The 24937-nt window shown below is 31.1% G+C and overlaps 3 protein-coding genes, 1 non-coding gene and 1 pseudogene across 5 annotated transcripts; 3 read left to right on the forward strand and 2 right to left on the reverse strand.

Moving 5' to 3' along the window:
- The first annotated feature begins 1716 nt into the window (after window positions 1-1716).
- LOC100777939 (zinc finger CCCH domain-containing protein 31) lies at window positions 1717-5420 on the forward strand. Of its 2 annotated transcripts, XM_003521163.5 has the most exons (3): window positions 1717-2092; window positions 2788-2848; window positions 4496-5420. In XM_003521163.5, the coding sequence occupies exons 1-3, from the start codon at window positions 2020-2022 to the stop codon at window positions 5247-5249; spliced, it is 888 nt and encodes a 295-aa protein (XP_003521211.1). In that variant the 5' UTR covers window positions 1717-2019; the 3' UTR covers window positions 5250-5420. The 2 variants fall into 2 exon arrangements, with proteins under 2 accessions (XP_003521211.1, XP_014629262.1); XM_014773776.2 differs by lacking the exon at window positions 2788-2848 and having other exon boundaries at window positions 1743-2092.
- A 2467-nt stretch (window positions 5421-7887) lies between these two features.
- PM9 (late embryogenesis abundant group 4 protein PM9) lies at window positions 7888-9133 on the reverse strand. Its single transcript, NM_001249199.2, has 2 exons — window positions 8970-9133; window positions 7888-8487 (listed from the first exon to the last, which is right to left on the reverse strand). The coding sequence occupies exons 1-2, from the start codon at window positions 9075-9077 to the stop codon at window positions 8137-8139; spliced, it is 459 nt and encodes a 152-aa protein (NP_001236128.1). The 5' UTR covers window positions 9078-9133; the 3' UTR covers window positions 7888-8136.
- A 1169-nt stretch (window positions 9134-10302) lies between these two features.
- Window positions 10303-11619, forward strand: LOC100782034 (omega-6 fatty acid desaturase, endoplasmic reticulum isozyme 2-like; annotated as a pseudogene).
- Window positions 11620-17926: 6307 nt separating this feature from the next.
- Window positions 17927-24089, forward strand: FAD2-2 (omega-6 fatty acid desaturase, endoplasmic reticulum isozyme 2). Its single transcript, NM_001251429.2, has 2 exons — window positions 17927-18000; window positions 22609-24089. The coding sequence occupies exon 2, from the start codon at window positions 22620-22622 to the stop codon at window positions 23769-23771; it is 1152 nt and encodes a 383-aa protein (NP_001238358.2). The 5' UTR covers window positions 17927-18000; window positions 22609-22619; the 3' UTR covers window positions 23772-24089.
- A 763-nt stretch (window positions 24090-24852) lies between these two features.
- Window positions 24853-24925, reverse strand: TRNAA-UGC (transfer RNA alanine (anticodon UGC)). Its single transcript has one exon. It is a non-coding gene; the product is annotated as a tRNA-Ala (tRNA).
- Between the last annotated feature and the right edge of the window lie 12 nt (window positions 24926-24937).

Raw genomic sequence — 24937 nt, forward strand, 5'->3', positions numbered from 1 at the left:
TTATAAGTTTTATATACATAGCAATATAAATATTCTGAAACTCAAATGATATACATAAAATACATAACATTAAAGTAATACAAGTGTTAGTACAAGTATTACAGTTTGAATTAGTTTCGAACATGCAACCCTCAAATTAAATCAAATCAGTTTGAGAAAAAAAATCATCCAAAAGAATCAATTTGATTTAGTTTTCGATTTTTATTTTGAATCATTTGAATTTGAATACCTCTAGTGCATTACATTATGTACGGGCAAAATCTCTCACATCATGTGACGAGCGAAGGAAGCATGTAAGGGAGTAAGGCGGCCAAACAGACAAGCATAAAATAAAATGTCCAACTCAACTTGAAACATACTCCTTTAGTCCTTTTTATCAATATTTTTAAAATTAGATCGATGAAAACACTAATTCAAATTTTAATGTTTAAACCGTAGTTGAACCATAATTACATTATTTTATATTTTTAACATTATATAATATTTTAAGGAATAAAATAATATATAATTAAAAAATGAGGATCTAAAAAATTGTAAATTAGTATAAATGCTTAAATTATATGTGTCAGAAAATAAAAACTAATAATAATTTATACTCATGTGAAATATTTAAGAATGTATTTTTATTTATCTTTAAAATATTTTAGATTAAATAGTAAGATTAAAATAAAAAATAATAAATAAAATAAATTTAAAAAAACTGGTTCAGCCCCGATTTCCCTCGTTCCCTTGCTTAGTCTCACCAATTGTAAGCCTTATGCGATAGGATTTTCCTCTGCAATCTCTTGTACTTGAAACTCCTTCCTTTTTCTAGATCTCCATCTATGGATATCTGCAAGAGAACAAGACCAGAACCCCACTTCAACTTAAATGGCGAATTCAACAAATAATTAGGATGATTAGACATTAGTGTCCTATTGAAGACCTTCATTACAGTAAAAAGATTATTCTTACTTATTGAGAAATAATTTTAAAAATTATTAAAATTCAATTTAAAAATAAATGTTACGAGTATTATTGAATAAAAAAGTATTCAACAACTAACAAATCTAATTCTATTGAGTAAAGTTTATGAGTTATTATAAATCTTGAAAAGAAATATTTTAAGAGTTATCTTTACTCTCAGTATGTCATGTGTTTTTTTCTCTCCTAATTTTATATATTGAGCATTTAATTTATTTTTAAAATTTTTATTTCTTTCAAATTTATTCTTAATTTTAATTTTAAATTTAATTTGATTTAACAATTAGAAAAAATTGACTATAAACGTAAAACATGAAATAATTGTATATTATTATCTATTAAAAAAATTAACATATATGATTGTTTATTTTTATAATAATTACATTAAAAATCTTATCCTTATCTGTATGTTTAATTTTCTTAATTACTTATCTTTTTTTTATTGATTTTCATCTTAAATTTTAAATTGAATTTCAGTAATTTTCTAAAATAATTTTTAATAATTAAAAATAATCTTGTTTCGTAATATATATTATTTACTGTAAATCTAAAATATATATTCGATTCAATTTATATATGAAAGTTTTTAAAAAAAAAATATTTAAGAAAGTGGTGCAGGCAGGCATAGAAATATTTTTTTTCCCTCTTGATCATCTGATGGGGAGAGTCGTTACATTCATGAACGGTAATATTTTTTTGTATGTGACTGTTTTATGCTCTTAATCTCATCCGTTCACTTACATCCAACGGCTGAAAAGGACGCTGGAGAGAGCAGGAGACAGAATGTGCTGGAGATGATCCGGTTCCTTTTTATTACCCTGTATCGTCCCAACTATTTTCCGCTCTCCTTGCTCCAAAACCCCTTATTCAGGGTCACCGCTGTTAGGGTTAGGGTTAGGGTTAGGGTTTTTCCGCACATTCTTTCTCTAGCAATCTTCTTCTACCACTTTCCCCTCATTCTCTCTCTTAGTCTCTTCAATTGTAAGTTTTTTGCGCTAGGGTTTCCTCTGCTATCTCTTGTACTCGAAGCTCGTCCCTTTTTCCGGATCTCGATCTATGGATATCCGCAAGAGGGGAAGACCCGAACCCGGCTTCAGCTTAAATGGTGGATTCAAGAAATCCAAGCAAGGTTTGATTTTTAGCATTCTCGCTCTTCTGGGTTTCCACTATTTCAATACGCTTTGGTTTCTGCTTCAAAAGTTGCTTTCTTTTTCCATCTTGTTTTGTGTTTGTGAATGTAAATCGAAGTCATTCTTCATTTATTAAATTGTTATTAGTAATTTCACTAAAAAAAAATTTTACTCAACACTGTTATGGTATGGTGCTCATCGAGGAGGGAATTTTCTCTCTCACGCTTATGAACATAGGTACTTCTGTCGTTGAGTTGTTTCAGTAGTTTGGGAAGTAGACCACCAAAACACTGATTACCCCGTCTTTCAAACTTTATTATGTTAGATAATGAACTCAAAACGTATTAAATTTCTAAATTTTTCACTCAAAAGTAATTTAACTCAACAATGTTATGGTATGAGGAGAAATTGCTCTCTCACGTTTATGAACATGGCTGCTACTGTCGTTGAGTTGTTTCAGATTGGTCAGTTTTTTTTTTCAGTAGTTGGGGCAGTGGAAAACCAAATCACTGTGATTACCCCGTTTTCCAAACTTTATTATGTTAGATAATGAACCCAAAACGTATGAAAATTTCTGAAAAAATTTCACTCAAAAATAGTTGTTTTGAAGTTGTTAACAGCTTTGGAATAAAATGTACTAGATTAATAAGCAAGAAAATGTTAACTGAGAATAAGTAATAATGTTTTGCAACAGAAATGGAGTCCTTATCAACTGGTGTAGGAAGCAAATCGAAGCCATGTACCAAGTTTTTCAGGTTCTAATCTGTTCTTTATCTAATAAATATCTACTATTGATAGTGTATTATAATTATAATTACTTTAAGAATTACTTGTTTGATTGTTATCAACTAAATTGTGCAATTTTGCAAATTAACTGGGTATTCAAAGCTTTTATACAGGTACATACTATTCTTTGGTCTAAACAAGTTGTAACAGAATAAACAGAGTACAAAACAGATAACAAGTTGATGTATAGTTGCACCAAGATCACTTTATCAATGATAAATTGATCATTCCCCACTCCATGTTTAACTTAAAGCTTAATTAGTTTGTTTCCCATATAATTATGTTTAGCTTCAATTTTCCTTATTTTAATAGATTCTACCGCTTATGAACCCACCTTTCAATTGATAAGCTTTTAACAAACTAATATGAATTGAACTTCGATTGGTTGGGTCTGGTATGATTTCAAAACTATGTATAAATATCAGTGGTTTTGTGATTTGCATTTTCTTGAATAAAGCATACACTTTTTTGTCTTTTAATCCATACCAATAAGAATCAACATATCAACATATTCAACAACATTGGTGAATTTGATCAATATATTGTTTGTTAATTGTTATCCATCCATCCCCTTATGATAATTATTTTGTTCATAAAGTTGTCTTCTATGTTCCTTAAGAGATGGTGACTTATTGAAACACCGGTGCTTTGGTTACCTGTTGGTACTATAATAAATATCATTTGCTGATGTATACTTATGTTTTTGAGTTCTTTGACTGCCTGTCCTTTTCATATAATTTTAGAGTAGGATTCAATTGTCTGCTTTACAATTTTTATTGGGAACTGTCAATGTGCATACTTTTGAGAAGTTTTCTGGATCTTTACTAGTGATGGTTTCTTGTGATTGGGTACTTTTAAAAATAAATGCTTGTTTACTGAGAAGCTTTACAAGAAATGATTGGGTACTTTTGAGAAGCTTTATAATCATAAATGATGGCTTCTTGTGATTGGGTACTTTTCTAGATGTTGGCTTTCTAGGTCTCATTTCCAGTATATATTTCTTCCCTTTTTACTTTTTGGAGATACCCTGCATGATGGTCTGCTTTACTGTAATTATGTCAAATTGAGTGAATGTGATATTAAATTAATATTTTGGATGGATACAAACTTGGGTAGCTGTACTCATTTACATTAAGTCTTGATAGAATGTCTGCAAGACTTGTTAGTTTGCTAATATTGTTACCTAGTTGGTGCTCTGAAGTGGGCCATGCTTGAGCTCTGCCCTGTGTGACCTTTGTCTTTCTCCCATTTGGCTAAGTGCTATTGCTGTATGTTTCCCTTTCAGTAGCTTGGTTTCCGACTTTAGTTTTTCATGTAATTCAATTTGGAGGAACCATTCTGAAACTTTATGTAAGCTTGGCATTTCAGTGTCATGAGTGGTGGATGGATGTGTGGTAGATCACTCTGATTGCTTGTTTGCTGTACTTTATACTGGCTTTATATTTTGCTAAATAAGCCAATAATGTCTGTAATACATTTTTATACTTAAGGAAGTGGGAAATGAATTTCTATGTTCAGTTGCACTTTGTAAATAAAAAAGGGAGACTTTGTATTTTTTTATTGAAATCGTTAATAATACGTTGGTGTAATCTAATCGTTCCATATTTGTCTTGCAGCACTGCTGGTTGCCCATTCGGTGAGGGCTGCCACTTCCTGCACTATGTTCCCGGTGGTTATAATGCAGTTGCCCATATGATGAATCTAACACCTGCAGCACCTCTTCCACCAACAAGAAATGTTGCAGCTCTGCCTCATGTACCTAATGGGTCTGCACCATCTGCCGTTAAGACCCGCATATGCAACAAGTTTAATACTGCTGAAGGTTGCAAATTTGGTGACAAATGCCATTTTGCTCATGGTGAATGGGAACTTGGCAAACACATTGCTCCATCATTTGATGATCATCGTGCCATGGGACCCCCTGGAGCAGGTCGTCTTGCTGGTCGAATGGAGCCTCCTGGTCCTGCCGCAAGTTTTGGTGCCAATTCCACAGCGAAGATCAGCGTAGAAGCTTCCCTGGCTGGAGCTATCATTGGGAAGGGTGGTGTGAACTCAAAACAGATCTGCCGCCAAACTGGAGCCAAACTTTCAATTCGAGAGCATGAATCTGACCCAAATCTTAGAAACATTGAACTTGAGGGAAGTTTTGAGCAAATCAAGGAAGCAAGTAACATGGTAAAGGATTTACTTTTGACCCTGCAAATGTCTGCACCACCTAAAACAACCCCGGGTGTTCCTGGTGCACCTGCCTCTCATGGAAGCAATTTTAAGACGAAGCTGTGTGAGAATTTTGCAAAAGGGTCTTGCACGTTTGGAGATAGATGTCACTTTGCACATGGAGCTTCTGAATTGCGTAAATCAGGAGTATGAACTTTCTTAGTGAGGCACATTAGCCAGGGTTATTATTATTGTTGTGCATTGCTACTTTAGCAGTACTGACAGGACTTCTGAAGTTAGTTTTGTTGTTGAGTCGCTTTACATAACTTTTTTTGTTTTCCGATTTCAATTTTTGCTTATATCATGAAACTGGTGTTTAGGTTACTCCATTTAGTCCCCAATAATTCTATTAAAATAGTGTGGTTTTAGTTCCTTTTGTAGATACTAAAAGTGAAAAAAATTAGTTATAAAAAAAAGTCAATAAAATTTTATTAAGGACTAAAACAAATAAAATAGCGATATCTTCAAGGAATGAGAATGTATGTTAGCCTTTTTATTTCATTGATATATTTTTTGCCGGTTAATTTTAAGTAGTGATAAATTACACATGTTTTTCTATAAATTGAATGGATTAAAAAATGGCTTGGAAATGCAGTTATTATTTGGTTTCTCGATTAGGTTGATTTGAGAACGACCAATTGTAGCAATATATCAAATTTAATGCAATAAAAATGCTTTTAACACAGTAGAAATACGAATGTATGCATAACAACATTTTATCTGAGCTTATGGTAATTATGATTTCTATCTTATTAAAGGACAATATCTACGGGTGTGGACGATAATTAAGTACAAAATTGAACGATGAATGATAATATGGGAGAACTATCTTACTAAAATCTCATACTAAATTAGAAAGCAAATCTCATAAATAGAAAGTTTTCGTTCTTGTACTGATAAAAGACTTGCTTATACGATTGTTGAAGCTTAAAGATCTGTAAGTGATAATCCGTATGGGCTGAAACTCAAGATAGTTAAATTGAATAATTCGTATGTAATTTTTCTTTAAAGATAATTCTATTTAAGACATGATCGAACACTTAACATGAGCATCTCTCTCAATGAAGATTTGAAATTTAGGTTCTCATGTTATAGATAATTAATTTCTTCTGTTACATCCAAATCTCTGACTCAACCCTATGTTATTTGATGCATACATTAAATGGTAACTTCTATTGAAGCTTGTTAGAAAAAACATTACCCTTTATTTGGATGGAAAATTTTAGCCATTCAAAAAAATTAAAATACATGCCATTTGAATTAGTTGTAATTGAATTTTCTTCATTTTCAAAGTATTTGTTTTGACAAGTCATTTTAAATTTCTTGTATAGTAATTCAATTTCTACTATGCAAAATTTTACTTTTAAATATTTATTTAGAAATTAAAATTTCAATATTGAATTTTATTGAAAATAAATATTAACTATTTTTTAAATATTTAATAATTCAAAAATAATTTTTATATTAAACATATTAATAATTTTAAATATTTAATAATTCAAAAATACAAATATTTAATAGAGAAATTACAACTAACACCATATAAGAGCCTTCATTTATAAATTTACAAATTAGTCATGATACAAATCAGATCATGAGAAAACAAATACAGTAAATAAAAGCTTGAAAAAAAAAAGTAGAAGTGCATACTGATAACAAGTTAGAATTTTAGCATAGCATCCGATTTCTAACTATTCAATATATAGACGCACTATTATAAATTGAAACTTTGAACACATAAATCTCTCATATTTTTCTCTCCATAACTAATCAACCTAGACAATGGTGAGAGTGCAACACATTCTATTCCTGTTGGTGCAGTGACTTTATGCTTCATCCATTAGAGAGAGAGAGAGTCTACTAGAGAGTGTTTAAATATTAGAGAATATTTATTATTTTGATGTTATATGAGGGAGTCGTATTAGAGTGCGTTGGTAATCAACGTATTAGAGAATGATTATTTATGTTAAAGATTCAATTCCTAAGAGGTAAACAAAAGTGGGATCTTTTCCTATTTTCTTTTGCGTTGTTTTTTATTTTATTTTATTGTGCATAACTGTACCTGAAGAAATTTGTTCACCAACATTTTCATATATATGATAAACTTGAGATGTATATAATAAAAATAATTTAATAAGTAGAGCCAAAAACACGTTAAATAAATTTGTGTGATGTTTTCTTATTTCTTTTTTGCGTTACTTTTGTTTTCCGATTTCAACTTTTGCTTATATCATAAAACTGGTGTTCTCTTTAGGTTTACCCTATTTAGTCCCCTATAATGCTATGAAAACAGTGTGGTTTCAGTTCCTTACTCTTTCCCCTTAGTAGGTACTAAAAATATGTCTATGAAATAAATATGCAAGGAAAGAAATTATTGTTTTTTCCAAGAAGTCATAATTATTTAGGTAGTCAAAAATTAGAAAGAGAATTAATAAGGCTTAACATGTATAAATTTATGCAAGTTTGTAAAAAAAAAAAAAACACCCTTTTTATTAAAATATCAATTCTTATAATCTAATTCTACGTAGGAACACGTATTAACCACCTGTCAAACTAAAATATAATCGCCATAAAGGATATTGCAAATGTCATCTCATGAAAAGAAATCAATTCTTTACCAAACGATGTAAGAAATAAATTAATAATAATATAAATAACTATGCCACTAGATTAAAACAAAATTAAGGATTTACAGATGACAATATTTTTTTTCTAATCACTCATGAATAAAAAGTCAAATCGATCGATCTAATAATTTAGGTAAAAGAAAAGAAAGTCTAACTGTCATTTGTTTTTGCACAACCACGATTTTATTTATTCATTGAAACGAAGGAATACAACATCACGACACAGAATGCTTGCACCTAGTAGAAGTGAAAACACTGTCGTGTAACCACACCCAATTCTCCACAACAAAAATGGAGAGAAAAGGAGACACAAACAAAAAGATAACCAAACAAGAAGATAACCACAACAAAAGTCATACTCTTAACTAAACCTTCTTATGGGTCGTAGCTTTCCTTTTCTAAATCATCATTATTTAATTGTAAGTACCCCCAGTTCCATACCCATAATCATTTGGGTTTCCCCCCGCACGGGTATTATGGGCCGTAGCAGTCCCACCCGGGCCTCTGTTGGTTCCAATAGGGTGTGAGCCCACCACTCCCTCGGTGACATGGCCCGTGGGCTGTCCGGTTCCATGACCGGGCATAGCTGACGTCTGATGGGTCCCCATGGGTTGTCCCATGTGCCCTGCCGTGGCAGCCTGCTTCGCCGCCGTGTTATGCTGACGCGCCGCCTGCTTGTCCAGCTCTGCCTGGCTCATCTTTGCCTCTTTCTTCTGGGTTGCCAACTCCTTTTGCATCGGATCACGTGCCGTCATTCTTTCTGCCTGGTTAAAGCAAAAACACATCACTTGCATGTCCAAAAGCTTTTTCCAAAGTAAAACTTTCTATCGTTAAAATAAACAAATAAATCTCTATATATATTTGTAGTTAAAATGCAACAAAATTAATGCCATATCCATTTTTTAAATTAGACTATGAATGTCTTAAATTGTTCACTTACTTTGTCTCAAAATCACACATGAATAAAGGTCCAAGGTGAATTACTCTATTTAGCTTCATGAAACATGTCAGATGACAACATTTCAAGTAATGTGATCAGAAAATGAAAAAGTGTATATAGCTTGATGATAATCTGTGTAATATGGTAGTAAAAAAGGTCAATTTATGATTATCTGTGTATCAATTTTATGTTAATAAAGCATAATGTGTTATCATGTCACTAAAAAAACCAGTAATTTTTTTAACATAATTATTTATAATTTATAATTATATAAAAGATAATTGAAAGTAGAAGTGGATGGAATACCTTCTCCTGGACAGTGGCCTTGGTTTTCTCCATGCCAGCCTTGGCAGAAGCACCAATGTTTGCAGCTGTTTCCTTGATGGACTCTCCAGCTTTCTTTCCTCCCTGCATTTTCAAAGATCAATTATTTCCTTTCTTTGTTTCTCACTTAGGTTCTTTCTTCTTTCAACAGCACACCGCATGCTACCAAATAAATAGATTTAGGTGCGGCGCTATCTTTTGCACACGTGTCAGTGCAGTACGCGTGGCAAGTTTCTGAGGATTATTGGACTAATCGTCTTACACGTAATTGCCGCGTGTCTGTTTGCAACGAGCTTCAACACAGTGTTAGGGACACGTGGCAATCAACCACTCGTGCAATAGGGGCTTACATAAACGGTCGATTAATCTAATTGGGGATGAAATTGACTTCTCTTATCCCTTCCAAATTGTCTCTCCGTTATCCCTTCCAAATGATGTTAAGATTTGTATTAATATTTAAAATGATATCATTTTGAAAGAATAATTTGAAAAAGGATAATAAAAAGTTAAATCAAATGCGAAATATACTAAAAGTTATTGATTAAAGTTATTGATTAAAATTATTGCTAATCATCTCTCAACTCTCAAATGTTTCTCTTTAATTCTATGCAACTTAAGCTCTAATTAATACCACTTACTAGTAGTTAGAGGCAGATAAAAACATGAAGAAAAAAAAAACTTTCTTTATCAATTGATACAAGAATATGATCCTTTATTTATATTAAAGTGGAAGTGACATTTAGCCTATCGCACGTAGTGTTGAACCATTCCTCAATTGAAAGAGAATGTGAAGGGTGAATTGAAAAGAAAAAAGAGAGATGGAAAGGAAGAATTTGAAATAGAGATAGAACAACAAAGTTTAGCTCTTTGCCTTCGTACATATATTTTAAAAATATTATTTTTCAGTACAAAAATCGCAATAATGTCACACTATGATTTATGTATGACATTGTTGTAAGTTGGTGTGGCGTAAGTACTTGATTAAATTATTTATCAAATGCAATTTGCAAAACAATTTTGAATGAATTTGTTTAAAAAGTATTGCTGTTAAATTTTTTATCTTAGAAGAATTGAGGTTAATAAGTTAATGAATATTTATTATTTGGAAGCGTTTTAAAAGTGACATTTAAAGGAGTTGATCACTTTTGTTCACAGATAAGAGAGGACGCAAGAAGAAAAAAGTTTTGTATTTATTCCATCCTCTCTACTAACAAAAACTGACATTCTAACCAACTAAGTAACATTAAGTTAATTATAGTCTTGTTCATGAAAAATGTTGTAATAAAGTGCAGGTTGTGTGGAGATGGGTGACACTATGAAGCGGGTGCCATTTGAAAAACCTCCTTTTAGTCTCAGCAAGATCAAGAAGGCCATTCCACCACACTGTTCTCCGTTCATTTTCATGTCTCATTACATTGCCACAAGTTACTTCCACAACATTCCTCACCCTCTCTCTTTCTTGTCATTGCCAATCTACTGGGCTGTCCAAGGATTCACCCTAGCTGGTGTTTGGGTCATTGCACACCAGTGATTAATTACCAACTTCTCGACGACATCGTTGGTCTTGTTCTCCACTCTGCTCTCTTAGTCCCATACAACCTTCTCTCGACCGCAATGAAGTGTTTGTACCAAAGCAAAAGTCTAGTATCAAGTCAAGACTCACTAAATACATTTTTCACACTTGGTTGGCCCATGTACTTGACTTTTAATGTTTCAGGAAGGCCTTATGAAAGGTTTGCTTCCCACCTTGACCCTTATAGTCCCATTTACTCTGATAATGAAAGACTTCAAATATATATATATATATATATATATATCAGATGCAGGAGTACTTAACTTGCAGTAATGCTATGGACTTTTCCATCTTGTCATGGCAAAAGGGCTTGCTTGGGTGGTGTGTGTTTATGGAGTTCCACTGCTTGCATTGCCACACTACGATTCCTCTGAGTGGGACTGGTTGAGAGGAGCTTTAGCAACAGTGGATAGGGACTATGGAATCCTGAATAAGGTTCACAATAATATTACATGCAGACACTCATGTAGCACATCACTTGTTCTCCACAATGCCACATTATCATGCAATGGAGGCTACAAAGGCAATCAAGCCCATCTTGGGAGAGTATTATCAGTTTGATGAGACCCCATTTCTCAAGGCAATGTGGAGAAAGGCAAGAGAATGTATTTATGTGGAGCCAGATACTGAGAACAAAGGTGTATTTTGGTATAACGATCGAAAAGTTGTACGTGAATTGTGAGGATTAGTGCCGTTGGTGCTACTTCTCCATTTGGTGGGAAGGTTTGAATTTTTCTTTGTGACGGTTTAGGATGCATGCTTGCTTATTGGGAATAATTTATTCAAATCTGGATGTTTGTCGTAGTAATTAAGACTGTAGCACATGAATATAATTATTTTCCATTTAACCGATATGTGATTATAGACAAGAGGAAGAGTAAAGTCTAGCGCTTTTTTTTACTATTTGAATTTGTGGATGGTTTCAATTCACTGAAATGGACAAACAATCTATTTATGCAATCATTTTTTTCTTAATTATATTTTTTCCTATAATTTAGTATTTTTTATTTTTTTATATAATTTTTTTTAATTATGTTTGTTTTGTTTTTTATTCTTAAAATATATTAGATAATGCTTTGAAAAAAGAATTTTCAACAATGAAAAAAATACTATTTAAAACACGTTAAGAAAATAAACATATTTTATAAGAATTAAAATAAATGATTTTTTTTTTTGCAAAAAAAACACACTAAATTACGTGAATCAAAAATATATTTAAATTTATTTTTTATCCATACATAAAAAAAATTATAACTTGTACACACTACTCAACCATGTCAACTTGATTTCTTAATAATCACAATTACTTTATTTATGTTTGACTGCAAGACCAAACTCAATTCCTTTTGTAATTCATAAGAGAGGACTTATTTATATATTTATTATTTTAGGTTAAATAAGAATTTGATCCTTATAAAATATTAATTATTTTAGTCCTTATAAAAAAATTATTTTAATAATGACAATTAACATGACATTAATGTTGGTAACCCAGTAACTTTAATTTCATGTTACCAAAGAGACTAACAAGGTAATCCATTATAATTTTTTTAGTAAATTATGTCTTTAATCACTTTTTAACTTACATGAGAGATTAAAAAATATAATTATTCAAAAAAATTATAAAAGATGATTCTGTTAAAGTTTTCATTTGTGATATGACAAGTCATTCGATTACTAATTAAAGTTATTGTTACATCATTACTTAACATGGTTAATTTAACAAGTCATTGAATTATCAAGATCAATGTCATTAGTTAATGTTATTATTTGACTACCAAAGCTAAATAAAAAAAAATTTACAACAACTAAAACAAACAAAAATTCTTTAAATTGGTATTTAAGCTTTTTATTTTTTATGTAAATTAAAATTGACTTTGTTTTAGTCTGAATTATTCAATATACTATTTGGGAGCAAAAAAATTGTGTTGTATGCTCACCAATTTTTTTTTTCACTCTTTAGTTTATTTTTGAGTTCTTCTACTTTGCTTTTTGGGTGCCCTTAACCTTTCAGAAACATATATTGAACATGAATCTTCTCTTGTGAACATTTTTACCTACAGGGTGAAAGCATATGTAGCTAACTCTTAAAGCTTACAACACTATTGATTTTATGATTAGGTGGAAACTATTAAAGCTGAGTTAGAACAACTGACAGAGGAGAATAACACTCTAAGAATGATGCTTGAAGTTCTAAGCAGCAAGTACACAAAGCTTGAGACCCATCTTCAAGAAATAAACAAGACACAACACAAGGGCATGAGTTCAAATCAAATAGGGTCACTAACAGTACCACCTATGTTTCATACAAACAAGAGAGCGAGACTAGACTTGACTTCATGGAAGACAAGCGTGACCTCATCATTGGAAATTACACTGATGGAAACTTGGTCTGATCCTTAATGGCTTCTAAACTTCGAGTAACTCAGGTTGTTTTGTGGTTTGATCATGCTACTGTGGCCATAATAGTATAAACACATCGCAACTAGCTAGGTTGTTTTGGTATTGGCAGTTCTCTAAATGCTCGTCAATGTTGTCTAACTTGTATTTGTCGCAATAAGAAATCAACAATTAAATGGGAAATAGACTAAGGGTTGTCAACATTACCTATTTGACGAGCTGAGTATGGAGGCGTGCAAACACTTTCGATGGCTTCTAACCTAATAACAAGAAAGTGCAGGGTTTAAGGTAGAGACTGTAGCTATGGTTGGCTTCGATGCGCCTGACTTTGACGGAGACAATGTGTGTGAGGTTTAGGGACACAATATGCGTGGGGTTGAGGAAGAGAATGGTTGAGGAACAACGAAAGATGCCTGAGACAATGGTTGAGGGGCACAATGTACAAGCGACGCCATTTAGGTTGTTTTAATTATGCTATACTACGACGGTCCTAGGTCAAAAACTGTCGTTGTCTTAATTTTACGTAATTACAAGATGGCCACCACCAGACATTCTAAGACGGTTATTTATAATCGTCTTAGAATGTACGATGTAAAAACTAATTTTTGTTCACCTAATTACAAAATTATCACCGTGCCATATTCTAAAACGGTTCTCCAGAACCGTTGTAGATGGCGCGATGTAGAATGCAGCTATTTTAGTAGTGTGTGCGTTTAGAAACTATATAGGGTAGGTAAGTATTGCTGATAATCCTTGATTTAAGATTTTAGTCTTGTTCATGTTCAAAAAAGTGTTGTAATAAAATGCAGGTTGCTGTGTGAAGATGGGAGCTGACACTATGAAGCGGGTGCCACTTGAAAAACCTCCTTTTACTCTGATGATGAACGGCTTCAAATATATATATCAGATGTAGGAATAATTGCTGTATGCTATTTTTCTTTTTCGTCTTGTCATGGCAAAAGGGCTTGCTTGGGTTGTGTGTGGTGGTGATTACGTTCTTGCATCATACTCAGACTGCATTGCCGCACTACAAATTCCTCTGAGTGGGATTGGTTGAGAGGAGCTTTAGTAACCGAGGATAGAGATTATGGAATCCTTAACAAGGTTTTCCATAATATTACGGACACTCATGTAGTACATCACTTGTTCTCCACAATGCCACATTATCATGCAATGGTGGCTACCAAGGCAATCAAGCTAATTTTGGGAGAGTATTATCTGTTAAAAGAGTGTATTTATGTGGAGCTAGATACTGAGAACAGAGGTGTATTTTCGTACATCAGTAAGTTTTGATGATTAGTGTTGTCGAGGCTTCTTCTCCATTAGGTGGGGAAGGTTTGAATTTTCCTTTGTGATTGTTTAGGATGCATGCTTGCTTATTGAATCCTGATGTTTGTGGAATAAGACAGTAGAATATATAGCAGTTTTGTTTACAAAATAAGATATGGCATCTCTGAACATTTGGATTATTGCACCATGGTTTCAAATAAAGGCATGTCGACCAAATTTCTCAAGGTTGTGGGAAAGCTTATTATTGTTCTGTTCACTTTTGGTCACTTGTGTATGTTAGATCAAATTCATCCTTTCATTAATTTTTTTACTAACAATATTAATTTTGGCTTATATGACAAATTTAGACATGACAAAAAAAAAAAAATCTGAACCTATTTGTTGTCTCCAATACAACTTTAACAGAAAAGTTCCGCTTTGACTAAGTTTGGGTCAGTTTTTTTTTTTTTTTTATAAGATTGGATCTTATTTTGAATTTAATTTTAAAAACAAATTTGATTTAATTTAAATTGATCGAATGTGTACATATACATATATTTTTATTCATAAATTTATAATATCATTGTATATATTTATAAGATTGTCACATAATTTACACTTATTTATGAAAAATATATTTAATTAAAAATAATATTTTTGTTAACTTAAGATGTATAAATATAATTATCAAGTTGTGAATAATTATTTTTAATATACTATATATTTAAAGAGTTATACTATTATTGGTTATATAATGAGATATAAATGAAACATTTAATAGTTTCAATTAAACTTTATAATATTTTTTATATACCATACTGTTTATTTAATATTTTTAAAAAATAATGTTAAAATTGAAAATTATTCCAATATAATTCAGTTTAAATTTATTGGATCACATCGGATTACATCAAAATTTTATGTAAAGTCAATTGAATGAAGAATTAAAAAAATCAAATTAATTGAATCAGATTTTTTTCTTCAAAATCAATCCAATCTAATCAACAAACACCTTTATATTGTTTGAATTAAAATATATTTAATATTTAAAAATATACAAGTAAATTAAAATTAAAAAAATGATATGTGAAGCCCCATGTAGGTCTCTTGAATCAAATTAAACTCGATATGGATGGGATTAAATATTATATTTTTAAATCTATTTCTTTTAAACTTAAACTCAAACTTGTCTTATCTTTTTTGGAGATAGGAATCAAATCCGTTCGAGATTCACCCCGTTGTCATGTGTAAGCAAATATCTTTCTAAATTTGACATTTCTTACAATTTATCATATGCCATATCATGTGCCATCAAGTTGACAAAGTATAGTAAATCACAGGACCCATAAGAAAATAAAGGAGAAGAAAAGTTGTGTTGTGACAAGAATCATTGTCCTAGAAGCAAATTCCAATGGGACTTTGGTGCAATCCAAAATTCGATTTTCTTCCAAAGGTTTCCACAATAACGTGTTTGAACTCGTGCTCTCCAGATCAAACATATTGGAATCTCACAAACAATGACTACAAAAATATAGAGAAAGAAAAAGAGAGAAAAATAAACCAAATAGACTATTAGAAGCTTACAACCTAGTTAATGTAAGATCTATCTGACCTATTTATTAAAAAGATTGATTTATGTTTTTTAGAAAGATTTTTTTTTAAGTAAAAAGCCCAACCTTCGGGTTTTAAAAAGATAGCCTAATAGGACTTGATAGGCCTACATGTTCAATCATGTCTTTTATTTATTTATTTATTTAGAACTTTTTATTCTTTCAGAGGTTTCATATTATGCATTTTTAATTTTATTTTCATGCATTGCTGATTATTACCCGAGTGATGAGTTATAACAAGAGTCTTAAAGCCTAGGTTAGTAAGTAGGGGTTTGAACCAACAGAAATTGTAGTTTTTTTATAAAAAAAATTATTTTAATTATTTTTATATTAACTATAAATGAGATTTATACATTATATTTAAGGTTGAAATATTTGTTTGTGTCTATGTCACTTTTTTCTTTTGATCCATGTATTAACTCAAATACATTTTTTGTCTCCATGTTTTGTCCAATTTAAAATTTGATTCTCTATTTTAAATATATATATTTGATCCCTTAATTTAAAAATTTACAATATTGATTCAATATTCAATTTTGCATATATTTTTATCTATTATAATTATTTAAAAACCGTGATCATTTATATGCTCAACCGGACAAAAACTTTGGGTGTATTAGTTTGTAAATAAAGAGAATGAAAAAGAAGTGAAATAAACACTAAAATTACATGAGATTCACACTTTTACATTCCTATTTTAGATCAAAACTTTTATTCAATTCCTTTTCATTTTATTTTTTCTCATTTTTTCGAACGGACTCTTGGGAACTAGTAGCACAAAATAATTACAACTTGTCTCAACTTGTACTGAGAGCAGCCTCCTTGATAAAGCGCTTTAAGAAAAACCATAGATTACACAGTTCTAAATACTGTGGTTGAGGGCCCGTCCAATACAAGAAAGAAAGAAAGAAATTGGTATTTATTATATTGGGGTTTATACTTTATACGCATACAAAAAAAAATTGAAGGCCAAGATTCAGAATCGATTTCGAGATTGTTTAATCGGCGTGGTCACGTGAGAGTCGCAGATATTTTGGATATGCGGTATCACTAATGGTTGATACTTGATATGAAACTAATGAAACAGAGCACGGAATTAATTATATATTTATCAATTTTACTAATAATTAATTTTTATTAAAAAATTTCCTTTTTTTATTTTAATTATATTTTTTTTATTTATAAAACTCAAATTTAAAATATTATTTAAGGAAATCGAGTCAAACCAACAACTTATCCATAAAATGTATTCTTGTTAAATAAAGGAAATATTTATTGTCTCTCTAAATATACACATGCATCATAAAATTTAAAAAGTAATTTTTTTATTAGATTAAAAGTAGTATAAAAACAATTTAAAACATTTAATGAAATAAGTTTAATATTTTAATATTATATTTAATGAGATATAATAAAAAGAGACCTTAAATAAATTACAGATGCAAACAAATGTTGGCTTTCTTTAAAAAAAATTATAGGTCTACTTAAATATTAGAAATATATTCTAAATTTATTAAAAATTATAAAATTGTATAAGTCACACATCGATATTTAACGAATTTATATTTTGATTTTATAATTTTTAATAAATAGAAAAGAGTGTGTTAAAGATTATGCTTCAAATATTTCTAAAAAAAAAGTGGATTCCATATTTTATGTAATAAACTTTTCTCATAATTTTGTATTGATTAAATTTTTACCACCACTGGCTTAAAAAACCTATAATAAAACAGTGTAATAGAAAAATATGTCAAGGAGTAAATTACAAACAGTTCTATAGAAAATGATCATATCTCTGTGCAAGATTTCTGAAGTCTTGATATCTACCATAGTCCTAATAAACTGTGCAACCTAACTCATTTAAAAAAAAAAATTCTATAATGCAGCAAATTATAGATGCATGGTTACTGGACTTCAAAAAATAGATGGTCACTGGGCCTTGGGCACGAGTGAGAACAAGTGGGATTTGCCAAACAACGTGTCAAAATATACCCCGTGGGTCCCACCTCAATTGGACGGAAGGCGCACTAGTGCCACTGCTAATCGCTCGCTTTTAAATACCGCCTCTCTGCGTTCCCCTAATCTTTGCCCCCCTCTCTCTCACCCTCCTCTTCACACATTTTCTGTGCGCTCTAACAAACATTCTCGTTCACACTTTCAGGTACTTTTCTCTCCTTATCTCTTTATCTTTATTCTTTCCTACTTTATTGCTTAAACCAATGCTATCTATGCTTCAATCTCGCCTTCTTATTTTCCACTTCCCTTTTCTCGCTTGATCTAACCGTTTTCGCCCTCCGCGCTTCGATTGACTGAGTACATCTACGATTCTCTGTTCTTTCATTTCATAGATTTCGTCTGATTTTGGCTAACTTGGTTTCTGTTGCGGCCGATTCTTACATATACTGATTGTTTAGCATAAATGAACTTGCTTGTTTAGCACTATCTGCATATTTTCGTCACGCATCTCTTTCGGATCTAAGGATGAATCTCCTATTTCCTCCGTATTATTTCTCGTATCTCTTGTTCTGTGCTAATGCTCCAGAAAATGGCAGCATTGTCTTCTTCTTTGCTGTTATAAGTGTTTGTGTTGTGAATCTGGAAGCGATTTTGCGTGAGGTAACTTGCGACTTCAACTATTATCTTTCAGATCTCGTTAATTTATTAGCTGCTATTAATTTGTGTGTGCAGTGTCAAACTGAAGCACACGACTGCTTAGAAGTTAGAATTTGACTGACTGTTCCTCTTTGATTTTTTTCTTTCTTTTCTTTGCTTACTCGGCCTATTTAATGATCTTTATAAATAGATTAGTGGACCACTTGGTTAGTTGGTGAGTTATGAATATTCGAATTTTCTACCACAAGTTGGGTTAAAAAAATCTCTGCAACTACACGAGGATTTTTTATTTTATTTAGAGGAAACTATTCTGTCATCCTTTTTCCGATTACACTTTTCTATCAGTTGTTTTGAAATATACACCTTAGGAATATAATATTACCCCTTTCGGTCTTAATATAAATATATTTTAATTATTTATATTTTATTTAATGAAATTATTTTTAAAATACTTTCATTTAATAGAATTTTTAATAAAGTTAAAGACTTTTATTGTGTAGAGTTTAACGAAGTTAATTAGTTTTCTTAGTAAATGTAAAATATGCCTTTTTTGTTGTTTATAATGGAGATTGGAAAAAATATACTTTAATTTTTTTCAAGTGATGAATAATTATGGATGTTTTGTCAATATTTTTGTCTTGCTATACAACTTTCAGTCTTGCCATTAAATAATTTTGAATGTGTTATTGATATCTCTGAACAATATTTAGAGAACGAACAATAAAATTTTATATATTTTTATTATAATTTCTTTTTATTACCTTTTTATTATCAATTTTGAAATTTGGTTTAATATCTGTGTTTCATTTTTGAGGTCTCAAATTTGATATAAGGAGGTTCAAAATGCGTTGCTAGCCATTTTAAAGATTAGCAGGAGAGGAAATGTTTCTGGACTTAAATTTAAAATATGCTTATTTGTTTTTCAAGAGAGAGAGATCAATATTTATATAATACACTTGAATTAATATACACCATTGTTGCAAAAAAAAAAAAATATTAGTTGATTGTGTGACAATATTTTATATTAAATATAATTAGTTAATTTAGTTCAAGTTGAGTTACATTTTTACATACCATTCTTAGCCGCCACTTTTTTATATTTATTTGTAGGAATAACTTTTCATCTGTATCAATTTTCCCCGTCTAATAAAAAGGGTTTGACTTTTTCTTATAATAGAGTTTTTTTTTTTTTGCTTTAAGTTATTGTAAAATAATTATTTTATTTTTTTTGCCTTTGTAAATTATGTATATTTAATGTTTTAATAGGAAAAAAATGTTATCAAAAGCACTAAAAGACTAAAATTAAACAACCATAATTTGCAAAGATGAAAATAAAAAAATAATTTTGTAAAGATAAAAAATGAAATAAAATAGTTAAATTATAGGAATTTAAAAGCTATTTAAATCAACAAAAGTTAAAGTTTCTGTAAAAAAAAAGTTCAATTTTTTTTTTATTATTGAAAAAGTTAAAGCTAATGAGCGTTCGATTTGGGTTAGTATGTAGTATTTATTATTTTCAAGATTTTGGATTTTATTGTCGATGTTTCTGATTTGAATATAATTATTTTCCATTCAACTTGTGATTTTATAAGAAAAAAAAAGGTACAGAAAAAATCAAGCGCTTTTTTTATTTCAATTAGTGGAGGTTTCACTGAAATGGGTAAAGAATCTATTTTGCAATCACAATTATTACCGGTATTCAACTGCAACAAGGAACAAAATTCCTTTCGTAAATATACGGAGAGGAATCTATTTTGACTTGTTGAATTTATGGTAAAGTAGAATTTAGAATTTAATTATGAGTTGAAGTAATTTTGAATAATTTATATGTTAAATATAAAATTTTGTACTAAGTTTTATTCATAACTTTGATTCTATAATACAAACATACATAAGTTCAAAAATAATTTTAATTAAAATTAATTTTATCAATTTTTATTCAAACACGAGTCTAATTTGCTTGATGAATTAAGAAAATAAGGAAGAAAATATTAAAAACTAGGAGAGAAGTTAAAGAGAATTTCATCTTTATTATTCTCAGTTGTTTCAAAAATAATGAAAGGATAGCTATATAATACTGTAACTGAGCCAAGAACATATTTGCCGTCCGAGTAACCTTTTCTTTTCTTGTTCCGTTTTCTCCGCCGATGAAGAGAGGGAAGGGAATGTATCTTTGTATTTATGTTTTCAAAGAGTTCGTGCATAAAATTGGTTTAATCAAATTTTTCATAAGATTATTATTTTATGATTTTTTAAAATAAATTAGTAACTATATTCCGTAAGTCGTACACAGTTATATGTAGTAAGTAAATTATATTTTAATAATTATTATCTTAAAATTTTCTTAAGAACTTGGTTAAAATATTTTTGTTTGAAAAAGTTTATGATAACTTTTTTTTGTTGAAAAAAAGTTTACGATTATCTAACTCGTACTTAGATTATTTCTAATTGGGATTTATTGAAGGGTTTTTTAAGTAAAGAAATTGTTTCTTATGGTTTCTTTTTTATTGGACAAATTTACGTAGCAAAGAGTGTTTCTTAAAAACAAGACATGTATCCTTTGAAAAAAAAACTATTTCTTTGAAATAAAAAATAATATTTATCTGGCACATAATAATGTTAAAATTAAATCATAATTAGGTAAAAATAAAATAAATATAAAAGTATGAGTTTGTTAAGTTTTTTATAATTTTTTATTATTAAAGTAAAATTATGTATGATTTTTTTATAATGATATGATATTTTAGGGATCACAAAAAATAATGTGGTGAATACAAAAGTAACTCAAAAAATTCATTTAGTAAATTTTCATTGGAGATGCTATTATTATGCTTTCTGATTGCTTTGTCCAAAAAATAAAGAATGTTTTTTTATTTGAAAATTGAAAATTTCTGGGTCATGTTAAGATCTTGTAGACGGTAACGTCGGCCTAAAGTTGTGTGAGGGGTGTTGCATGCACCGATCATTAATTACTCGATATGGAAAACGACTGAAATAATTTAATTTGATGTTGCTAATATTGGCCATCCCTCTCATCATTATTGTTTTTTTATTTGTAACATGACATATTCTTGTGGGTCCGCTACGGATTGGGTGTTTGTTGCCAAAAAATACAAAATATCTGTGGAACAAGGATAAACAGTCTTGTTTGTTTAATTGATTGATTGATGAGTTTGCAAGCTATATTTTTAATTTATTTTAATTAAACTTTTGTGTTTTAGTTCTACAATTTTATTCATCTTGATTTTTTTTTTACTTGGCAAAATCATGATTTTTTAATTTTTACTTATGTTGAAAACAAATTTATTGCTAAAAAAACATTTATTCTTTTTTTAGAGGAAAAACAAATTTGTGATATGTAGTGAATCAAATGAAAATTTTAAACATAATATAGAATACTCTACAAATCAATTTTGAGTTTCTTTATCATTTTATTTATTTATTGACATACTTCTACTTTCTGCAAAGACCCTGACTCGTGGGAGATATAGGGAAGGTTATGGAAGTTAGTGTATTGTCATATCTAGCTATCTTTGCTAATTGAAAAAGCCTTCCCTTTGTTTACAGATCTGGATAAGGTTGCATGTTTATTCTTTTCAACTGTGAATGGTTCTTTGCATCTTTTTTAGTATATGAGATTAATGTTTTAATTAGGAAGAAGCTTTTAGAACATCACCCGAATCCAATTCGTTTTGGTTTCTGTGATCTTGATGTAAATCTATACTAATTTGGTTTGGGCAGGAGAAAATGTTCTTTGCTCAAGTCCTCTAGGACGAAAATATAAATATAACAGGGTATATCAGATCTCTATTCTTCTGTGGGTAATGATAGCATGTTTCTGTTGTTTTCTTATTCTTCATTGGTCATGATAACCTGCTAATTCTATTTGCCACGATTGAGATGAAAAGGTAATGAACTAGTAAACAATAATGAGAAGAATATGTCGCTACTATTGTTGAAACGGTTACGCCAGGCACTTGAGTATGATGCACTATTTTAATTAATGCATTTTTTTTTGCTTTGATGAGAACGCACATTGTTCATTCTGATTCGGTGAGTTTAGAAACTATTGCTGATAATCCTTGATTTAAGATTTTAGTCTTGTTCATGTTCATTAAAAGTGTTGTAAAAAAATGCACTGATATGTCATGTGCAGATTGTGTGAAGATGGGGGCGGGTGGCCGAACTGATGTTCCTCCTGCCAACAGGAAGTCAGAGGTTGACCCTTTGAAGCGGGTGCCATTTGAAAAACCTCCATTTAGTCTCAGCCAAATCAAGAAGGTCATTCCACCTCACTGTTTCCAGCGTTCTGTTTTCCGCTCATTCTCCTATGTTGTTTACGACCTCACCATAGCCTTCTGCCTCTATTATGTTGCCACCCATTACTTCCACCTCCTTCCCAGCCCTCTCTCTTTCTTGGCATGGCCAATCTACTGGGCTGTCCAAGGTTGCATCCTTACTGGAGTTTGGGTCATTGCCCATGAGTGTGGCCACCATGCATTCAGTGACTACCAGTTGCTTGATGATATTGTTGGCCTTGTCCTCCACTCCGGTCTCCTAGTCCCATACTTTTCATGGAAATACAGCCATCGCCGTCACCACTCCAACACTGGTTCTCTTGAGCGGGATGAAGTATTTGTGCCAAAGCAGAAGTCCTGTATCAAGTGGTACTCTAAATACCTTAACAATCCTCCAGGCAGAGTCCTCACTCTTGCTGTCACCCTCACACTTGGTTGGCCCTTGTACTTGGCTTTAAATGTTTCTGGAAGGCCTTATGATAGATTTGCTTGCCACTATGACCCATATGGTCCCATTTACTCTGATCGTGAACGACTTCAAATATATATATCAGATGCAGGAGTACTTGCAGTATGCTATGGCCTTTTCCGTCTTGCCATGGCAAAAGGACTTGCCTGGGTGGTGTGTGTTTATGGAGTTCCATTGCTAGTGGTCAATGGATTTTTGGTGTTGATTACATTCTTGCAGCATACTCACCCTGCATTGCCACATTACACTTCCTCTGAGTGGGACTGGTTGAGAGGAGCTTTAGCAACAGTGGATAGAGATTATGGAATCCTGAACAAGGTCTTCCATAATATTACAGACACTCATGTAGCACATCACTTGTTCTCCACAATGCCACATTATCATGCAATGGAGGCTACAAAGGCAATAAAACCCATTTTGGGAGAGTATTATCGGTTTGATGAGACTCCATTTGTCAAGGCAATGTGGAGAGAGGCAAGAGAGTGTATTTATGTGGAGCCAGATCAAAGTACCGAGAGCAAAGGTGTATTTTGGTACAACAATAAGTTGTGATGATTAATGTAGCCGAGGCTTCTTTGAACTTTCCCTTGTGACTGTTTAGTATCATGGTTGCTTATTGGGAATAATTTTGTTGAACCCTGATGTTGGTAGTAAGTATCTAGACAGTTGCATAGCGGTTTTGTTTACAGAATAAGATATAGCCTCTCTGAACAGTTTGATTATTGCACCATGGTTTGCAATCGGTGCATGTCGACCAAGTTTCTCAAGACTGTGGAGAAGCTTATTCTTGTTCCAGTTCTTGAATCCAAGTTGTTACCGTATTCTGTTATTATTGACTTAGAATCCTTAACCTTTTCTGCTGTTTTCTCATGATCGTCACTCGCAAATGAATCACATTTCAAACTTAGGGTGCAGATTAATTATTGAACTTGTTTTCTAATGTTGTGGGATATGATTCCAAGCCAAGCATAAGGTGTGTAAGGATTGGCAAAAAGTGACTGATTACATTTTTGTCTCTTTGAAGCCACCCCATCCCTATACAAAACAAATATAGCATAAAACCCTTAACAAAATGAATGCTAAGCGTGCCTATATATTCCCCCTATGTGCCTTTGCCATATGACAATACCCCAATTACTCACAAACAACTTTGCAACATCTCCATCAGTAACCATTTCACAATACTCCGAATGCTAACCGTGCCTATATATTTCCCCTATTTGCCTTTCTTGTTGGAAAACTTTAATTTCTTATATAAGAAACAATTACTTAAGATTTAACACCCATTTAATTATTTTTTTTATTGTTTAAAAGTGCGAAGGTGATTTTTCTAACTTTAAAACATTCAACTCCTCTTAATGTAAGAGGAGACAATTTATTTACGTGAAAAGTAACTAACTAGACATGGACACAGTCAAAAAATTATGATCTAATTAATGAGAGTGAAGAATGATTTAGATGATCTAATGAGGTATGAAAGTGATTGATAGAGGAGTTGTTTATGCTATACAAGAAACTTCGATTACAAATGTTGTCAAAGACTTTAAACCAATTAGTTAAAAATCAACGAGCCATTTTATCATCATCATGACATAAAAAAAATATTTACAAACATAATTAAAAATGAAAATAATGGAGATGCGGGGGATCGAACCCCGTGCCTCTCGCATGCAAAGCGAGCGCTCTACCATTTGAGCTACATCCCCGTTGAAACATTT

Source organism: Glycine max, chromosome 3 (assembly GCF_000004515.6).
Source record: "Glycine max cultivar Williams 82 chromosome 3, Glycine_max_v4.0, whole genome shotgun sequence".
NCBI lineage: Eukaryota > Viridiplantae > Streptophyta > Magnoliopsida > Fabales > Fabaceae > Glycine > Glycine max.